The 9091-nt window shown below is 29.2% G+C and overlaps 1 protein-coding gene across 1 annotated transcript; it reads right to left on the bottom strand.

Annotated features, from left to right (window-relative positions):
• Positions 1-2087: 2087 nt before the first annotated feature.
• Positions 2088-2778, bottom strand: LOC114174394. Its single transcript, XM_028059234.1, has one exon. It carries the CDS (start codon positions 2667-2669, stop codon positions 2088-2090), a length of 582 nt encoding a protein of 193 aa, XP_027915035.1. The 5' UTR covers positions 2670-2778.
• Positions 2779-9091: the final 6313 nt, after the last annotated feature.

Here is a 9091-nt window from a genome sequence, read left to right as displayed (position 1 = left end):
GTGGTCTGAAACTAAAGGAACACGTGATTAATATGAGATGAGGCCCTAGATTCATGGGGTGGTGATGATCAGAGATATGGATTCGAAATATGATGCGTATGAGAAAGAAATCTCAGGGGTTGGGATGGAAATGTAAATATGATTTTACGTTCATTTATGTCTGAGCTATGATTGTTGGTCCGTGTCAGCGCATAAATTTCCTTGGGGTCTCTAGGTGGGACCTCTGGGGTCGCGCTTCAGTGGTCGGGACGTAATTCCATGGCCCCTGTTAGTGGGTGCCCATGGTGGTGCCCCATCTGTATAACTAGGTAAGGATTCAAGGTAAGGACTGCATCCTGACACTCTAAGGGGCCAGTTAGTCTCACTTAGAGCAGACTGACTCCTGTGGTGAGAGTAGCAGGAGGCCTGTAATTCATTTAGGGCTAACCTTGTGGTGAGGGAGATTTGATTTATCGTAACACTTGTAACACATAGCTCGGAGATGAGCAGCTCAGAGTCGAGCAGGGATATCCACCACAAGTGCAAGCATCCGCTGAATCCGACTAAGTTATACGTATCCGGATGAGTCGAGTCGAGTCGTAGTGTATTGAATGAGAGTCATAACATGTTTGGTTGATTATATGGATATGGGATGATGAAAATATATTTGACTGCATGATGAATATGTTGTTGGCTCTAGCTTACCCGTTTTGTTGCATGGTTGTGATGTATGTGGCTGTTCTTTCTTGCGATGATCATCGACTTGGTTGATGGGAGCAGATGGGCGAAGTTCTCGTGGTCAACAAGGGAATGGTGATTCCACCGCTTAGCCGTCTGGGCTGGATCTTACACTTCTCTTCTTCATGTCTTCTTTAGGGCTATGGCCCCTGTACTCGTTGTCTTTTGATTATAAACTCTTAGTTAAAATGTTATCCTGCCTTTGTTGGCATCGTGGTGTGCCTGGTTTTGTAGGGGGGACGTTATGAACCCTAGGACTGCATTGTTGATTATCTCTGTGTGACATTTCCTTTAATTTTATGTATTAAATTAAATGGAGCGTTACACAGTTATCCTATGAATAGATCTCAAAGAGCAGCTAAATAATAATCTAACATTTTTATGTTATATATTAAATAGAAAATCTCATGTTTTTAAACCTAAATTATCACTTATTTACATGTTTAAAGTTTGCAAGAAGATTATTCCCAACGGGTAACCTGTCATTTCCGATAGTCCACATGGATAATGCTTCTTGTAAGCTTAGTTAATGTTCCATTTTGCCTTGCAACTTGTGATTGGTTCTTCTCCCACTTACACTGAATCACTTTTCTACACAATTAATTCAAGCCACAAAATTGGTTCAACAATTGACACAGCAATAACATTCTCGTTGAAATTACGAAAAGCAAATTTCAACACACAATAAATATATATATATATATATATATATATATATAATAATAATAATAATAATAATAATACGTGCTTGGGGTATGGTTTGTTTCAACTAGTATATAGTAACTAATGCGATAATTATGTGTCTAAAATAAAAACTTTGATGCTTGTATCAAGGGTATTGGTAGCCTAGCAACATATTTGTGCACAGGATTATTAGACCTCTTAAATACCTGTTTCAAAATTTTGAAAGATGGTAAATATTTAAGTGATGTTTTAATTATAATTAATGTTGATTTTAATTTGGTGATACTCGCATTTATTTTTATATTATTATTATTTTCTTAAACTTTTCACTTTTCTTTATTCTTTCTATAATTTTTTCTTTACTGTACTAATTTATAAATATAAATACCTTTTACAATTCCTATTAGTACGTGGTTCAATAATATAGGCAGATCTAATTAACTCTTAATCATCATGACACATACAAATTATTCTTTTCATTGTAATAAACCAGCTTGATATTAATAAATTTACAGCATGTTTCTACTTAACTAATAAACTTATATTTAGTTCAATATATTATAAAAAAAATTTAAATTAAATTAACTTATTTTTTAACTTAATTTCTGATAAATCAACACGTGTAATATCATAAAAAATAAAAAAAAAACTACGTACAATCTATACATATTGTATTAGTCCTCTCATTATTTACTTTCACCTTTTTTCACCCTTAACCAAATGGGTTCCTCATTGATGGTTTCCAACACAGGCTTCTTTGACCTACAATAACTTAACCTATTCCGCCGAAGCCCTAATTCAATCTCAAACCCTTCCAAACTCAACCTCGACACTTCATTATTTACTCCAACATCATGTGTATTGTCACGTGACATTAAATCTTTAACTTCAACTCCATCAACCGAGTGATCACATAACATGGAATCTTTAATTCCATATATCCGCCGCTTGGTCGTCATGTTGGCAGCCATGAAGAGCGCCGCCACATCGACGGCGGTGACGACGGAATTGAGCCTTCTCATAGGGAAGAAGATGTAGAGGTTGCCGAATTCCAACTCTTCATCGGCACCAAGAGGTGAAAACCTTCGTCCAATGTGTAGAGACTTAGAATTCGTTAAGAAATTAGTGGGACACTCCATCATAAGCTCAGCCACATTCACTTGCTCTTTGTATTGCTTCACCTCACCCGTGGGGAAGATCACACGTGTTGTTGACCTTGTGTTCTTCATCAAAGGAGGAGCCAAAGTGCAAGAGATGTAATTGCCCATCACAACAAATTATAAATTAACAAAAACTAGAGAAGAACAATGTTTCCAAGGTAGAGAAAATTAGGTTTATGTCTAAGAGAGAGACGATGAATTGGGTTGAGGTTGAAGAGAAAAGGGATCTCTACATGCGGATTGAAGATGGAAGATTGATTATATATACAGGAGGAATTGATAAAGGAGGAATGTGTTTTGTTATGGAAAGTTGAAATAAAGAAAAATGATATTTTATGAGAGATAAAGAAAAATGTTTAACCATATGGAATGTGACCAAAACTCTTCTTAAATGTGTTTTTTTTTCCCTCTTGACTCTTTTGTTGTTGTTTTCTTAGGTTGTATATAATAAAATTTACCAATTACGTTGTAATGCTTATGCAAATGTTACTTAAAATGATTTATATGTTAAAAAAGGAACATTAATAGAGAAAATATCTGAAGTATAATACTGGAATAATGGTGGAATCTTTAAAATTAAAATAAACATTAAATTTAATATTAATTTAGAATTGGAGTAAATTTATTTCTTGTGAGTCCTTAGATTTTATATGGTAATATTATTACTAGCTAGATTAAAATATTGAAACAAAAATTTATTTAAGTAATCATGAATCGTTGTGATCTTGGTGGAGGAAACATGTCCAGTCAGTTCATGTAATTAAATCAACACTCATTTCACTTTCTAGTTTGATTGTCTTTTTCTGAACTACTTTAATTAATTAAAAATTGTTTAAAAATACAACTGCAGATTAATAATAAAAAAAATACTTAATATATTTCTAACATAACCATGAAACATATGTATACTATATTGTGTTTGAGTATTAATAAGTAAATATTGGAATAAACTAAAATAACATAAATTTTAATAAACCAGTTTATTAATTATTGATTATTTTTATAAGTTAGTTTTGCTAAACATAAAATTAAATTTTGTGTTAGATGTTTCTTCATTTAATCAACTTAAAATCAAAGATATAGGGTAATCTTCACCAAGAATGTTTATCCCACTTTTTTTTAACATTAAATACTCAATTAATTTTGTATCATTATATATGTTTTTCCATGTTATTTTACATTATCAACTAGTTTTATCAAACATTCTTAAGCTATTAATTAATTAATTTAACAAATTGTAGCTGCGAAGTGAAGATTGTAATAACACAAATTTCAAGATGTTTTATCTCTATCACGATCTTTCACATTTCTCACTTTTGATCAAAACTCTTCAAGATCTCCTCGTTAGTGAAATCATTTAAAAAACCGTTTGATGAATTTAAAGCACAGAAATGTTTGGCAAGTTGATACAACATTTGAAATTTTGGTTTTGACTCGTGCGGTGGTGGTCGTTGGGTGGAAAGAGACGAGGAAAGTATGTGGAGGGTTGGAAGTACAACGTTTGATGGGTTGCGGATGGTTTATAGTTGTCATGGGAAGTTGAAATTTCACTGTAAATGCATGTGGGATTAATCGCGCTTTCAAGATAAGTTAGGTTGGTTATTGAGTGGTTACTTTCTAGTAACAATGTTTTGTCAATTCTTTTTCTATTCAAGTATTTACCAATTTCATTAAATTAATTCTTAATTTATTTAAATAATTTATAAATCAATTTATTAACATAAAAATATTTGATCAAATATATTAAAGTAGATTATTTTAAAAACTTAATTCATTTAATGATTAAATATGTTTTTTAAAAAAATTATGTTTCATTCATAAACTAACTATATACGTATTTCATATTTACACTTAATGAAAATCATGTAAAACATATACATGTGGAAGTAAGTTAGAGTATAGTATACTTTACTGGAACTGCATTTGTTACATGATTACACATCATTTGCTAAAGATAAATATACTTTATTTAACTTTTACCTTATAATTTTTTATTTAAATAAACTTTATATTATAATTCATTAATAAAATTTCAACGCTATATTTTTACATTTTAAATATTTTCTTATAATACCTAATTTATTTTAATCTATTATTACCTATTTCCAATTTTATTGAGAAAAAAAAAATTATTCTGGCTCCAATATATATTACACTCTTAACATCTCTTCGTAGTTGATCAACTTTTCTGTGTGTGAGGTACTAAACTTTGTGCAAATATGCTTCTTGCACTCACTTCATATTTTCTTCTTCCTGCTCTCATGATTTCATTGTAAAGTACATTTGATGGGAAAAAATCCCTTCACACATTAAGAAAAATATGGGAACAATTTTCAATTGCATATTTAGGATAACAAATAAAGAGTAAAGAGTGAGAGTTATCAAATGTATAATCTGAAATTTTGTTAAATACGAATTATGCATAACAAATTGATGAGATAAGCTGTGGAATTAATAGGAAAATTTTGATGCAATATTTTTTAGAATATTTACTTAATATTTTTTTATTTAAATTATTTTTTAGAAAATTTTTCTATTTTAAAAATATCTTTCATATAATAAAAATATATTTAATTATTCTTTAAATTTTGACCATTAAAATTGAGATATTATACGTATTTGATATTCTATCATATTTTATTTTATATATTATAAAATATAATAAACAAACTCCTACATATAACATATCATCCAAAATATCATGAATTAGACCGAACTTTCTTACAATTTAAGTATTTTCAGTAATAAAATGTTTGTTCATGAAAAGAATCATTTAGTGGGAACATAAGGAAAGTACAATGGCAAATGGCAAGAAGGTGTGAATGACAACAAAATTCTAAAGTTGAAGTTGGTGGAGTTTTGAAACGCTAAGTGCTTCTACTTTTTTTACTATTTTTTTTTTCAATGAGAACAACTAAGTTATGAATTTTGAATCTAATCTAAAATTGTTTAAACTTCGATCACCAATTCTAGAAGGGTTATTGCCTATGATCTGTTTAAAACATTGGAAGATAAGCTCAATTATTATTAAACATAGTTAAGGAACTAATTTGGTGGTTTATGTTATCTGGTATGCAGATTAATGACTGCGAAGTTAGGCACGAAACCAAGAGAGAGAAAAAAAAAACGAGTAATGTTTGTGGCTGTGAAAATAATATGATGATAAAGAAATATTATAAATTATTCGTTAGATTTGTTTTAATGTTTTTGCTTGATAATGACCCGATTTAAATGCAATTTATGGAATGCTTATCAAGTTCATTATCTTGGGCCCTTGTAAGTTGTTAGTTTCGTTTTTCAAACTTCATTTACAATAAAACGAAACATGTTTGACATAAAAGTTAAGATGATTTTAAAATGAAATTAAAATCTACTTTAACTATTTTTTTTTTGAAGTTTTCTACTTTTGGATCCCTTCTTTTTTTCATTTTACCTTTTTCACAATATATGAAATATTTACTAATCTTATAAATGGTTAATATTGAACAATCTAATTTATTTAGTGGAAATTTTCTTTTCAAATTTATTTTGTTAATTTAAAATTTATATAAAATATAAATATAATAGTACTCAAACTAACGACACTTTGGATCTGTACAGTAAGTTTTATATTTGCAAAGTTAATTACAACTTTGTTTTCTTCTTTGTACAATTTCTGTTGAGATTTTTTTTAAGAAATATATGGGGATATTTAATAATTAGGTTAAAATACTTTTTTGTCTCAATTTTCGTTAAGTTGTTTTAAATAAGTTCTAATTTTGGTTTTGTGTTCAAATAGATCCCAATTTTCGTCAATTTTGTTCAATTAGGTCATTTTTTTGCTAACACCGTTTAAATCATTAACGACCATGAACAGTGACTGCCATGTGTCATTTCGTGGTTTTTTTGAATTTTTTTAATTTTTTTTAATTTTTTTAATTTTTTTTTAATTTTTTTTAAATGTACACGTGTCAACCCAGGAGTGTGCCACGTGTCACTTCGTGGTTTTTTTGAATTTTTTTTGAATTTTTTTTTGAATTTTTTTAAATGTCCATGTGTCAACCTAGTAGTGTACCATGTGTCAAAGTCAATATTCTATATTCAATTTGGTCCCTATATTTGTTATTTTTGTTCAATTAGATCCCAATTTTTGTTAACATTAACCAATTTGGTCCTTGTCAAAGATGTGACCAAATTTAATTTTTATATCAAAGTTATAATGATGTCAATTTTAATATATTATATAAAAATATTTAATAAAAATGTGAATTTTAATATAAAAATTAAATTTAGTTTTAATTTGGAGAGGACCAAATTGGTTAATGTTAACAAAAATTGGGACCTAATTGAACAAAAATAACAAATATAGGGACCAAATTGAATTTAGAACATTGACTTTGACACGTGACACGCTACTGGGTTGACATGTGGACTTTTAAAAAAAATTTAAAAAAAATTTAAAAAATTTTAAAAAAAATTCAAAAAAAATTCAAAAAAAACCACGAAGTGACACGTGGCACACTCCTGGGTTGACACGTGTACATTTAAAAAGAAATTTAAAAATTTTTTGAAAAAATTAAAAAAAAATTAAAAAAATAAAAAATAAAAAAATAAAATTCAAAAAAACCACAAAATGACACGTGGCAGTCACTGTTCATGGCCGTTAATGATTTAAACGGTGTTAGCAAAAAAGGACCCAATTGAACAAAATTAACGAAAATTGGGACCTATTTGAACACAAAACCAAAATTAGGACTTATTTGAAACAACTTGACAAAAATTGGGACAAAAAAAGTATTTTAACCTAATAATTATGAATCACAAGAAAATTATATAAGATATCACCCCAATTTACAACCTTAAGGTTATCTATATGTGATTATATATTTGCTTTATTTATGTTGTTTAATGTTATCATTTCTAGACTTTCAACCCATATTTAGATTCCACCAACCATTCCACACTTCTCCTAACCCTAATTGTTCTTAGACTTTACCATAGCAAGACATATGCTTGCCTTTGTCACAACTGTTGATTCTTGTCGTTTTTACAATAAAAAAGAGCAAATTGTGAAAAACTGAATACTTCAAGAATATATCATGCAAGATTAGACTATCTAATTGTCAATGAATAATTTTTTTTTTTTTTTAAAAATATTTTTTAGTTAATGATAAAAAAAATTGAAATAAAATTTTCTTCAAAAATTTTTGAACTTTAAATTTTGAAAAAAAGAAGAAAAAGAAGAGATATGAAAAAAAAAAACAAAAAGAGAAGGAAAAGTCAATTTGTTTTTAATTATCACACTCATTCTAATGAATCCAACAACCCAACATATTTTCGTCCTTACACTTTGCTTTTCTACCGTTTGTTCCTTATAGAGAAAATATTTCTATGATTCTAATAATTACAAGCAATATCTCTTCTAATTATTAAAACAACATTACTAATTATGATTGATATTGTGCTTGCTCTAATTTGTTGTGATTTGATTACCGTAATGTGATGCTTGTTAGAAAAGAAGTCCCACATCGGTGGGAACTTACTTTGAAGCTTATTTTTCATGTTATAAAAAGATCCCAATGTTTCCTTAGTAAATCATCACAAAGTTTCTCCCTTTCTATTCCTTTTGGTTTATTGTTTGGGAGAAGAATTAAGAGAAAATATTAGTTTTTCCTTGAAGAGAGAGAATGTTAATTTTTCCTTTAAGGTTTTCCTTATATTAGTTTTTCCTATTTTCAAGAGAGGGGTTGTTATTGTTTTCTCTTTGGGTCTAGAGAGAATGGTATGTAATTTTTCCTTTACTTGAATAAATTATATTATTTGCCTATTATCTATTTTTGTTCCTTTATTTTCGTCTTTATTTTAGTTGTAAGTACTTGTGCTAGTACTTTGATACCCAATAGTGGCATTAGAGCTGTTGGTTCACTACGTGATTATATTCTCTTGCTATTGTCATTAGAATAGTGTTATGATAGTGGATAAAGTGTGGTAGTGTGAAAGTGCATGTCTAGGAAAGTTCAGGCTAGGAAAGACTTGGTACTTAAGCACATGTCCATTAGTGACCCACCTCTCTTTCCTGAGAATTACCTAGTGCACTGGTACAACGTCTACCTCCATTGTTCTAGTAGACAATACTATTCATAGTGAGAAGTGCATAAGTTGGTTTTAAAGCCATGGCAATAAGATATGAGATAGAGAAGTTCAATGGCAAAATTTTCTCATTATGGAAACTAAAGATGAAGGAAATTTTGAGAAAGGACAACTGTCTAGAAGCAATTAAAGAAAACATGTAGGCATTACAGATCAAAAGTGGAAGGAAATAGATAACAATGTTATAGCAAATTTGCACTTAGCATTGGCAAATGCGGTTTTATCTAGCATTGCGAAGAAGACTATAGCAAAGGAGATTTGGAATACTCTCACAAGCCTGTATCACTTCACACAAGAATATTCTTGAAAAGAAAACTCTATACTCTTCGAATGAATGAGTCCAAATCAGTGACATACCACATCAATAATCTAAATACATTGTTTGCCCAACGACAGATTTC

This window comes from Vigna unguiculata, chromosome 2 (assembly GCF_004118075.2).
Source record: "Vigna unguiculata cultivar IT97K-499-35 chromosome 2, ASM411807v1, whole genome shotgun sequence".
NCBI classification, from domain to species: Eukaryota; Viridiplantae; Streptophyta; class Magnoliopsida; order Fabales; family Fabaceae; genus Vigna; species Vigna unguiculata.
This window is presented reverse-complemented; position numbering and strand designations above follow the sequence as displayed.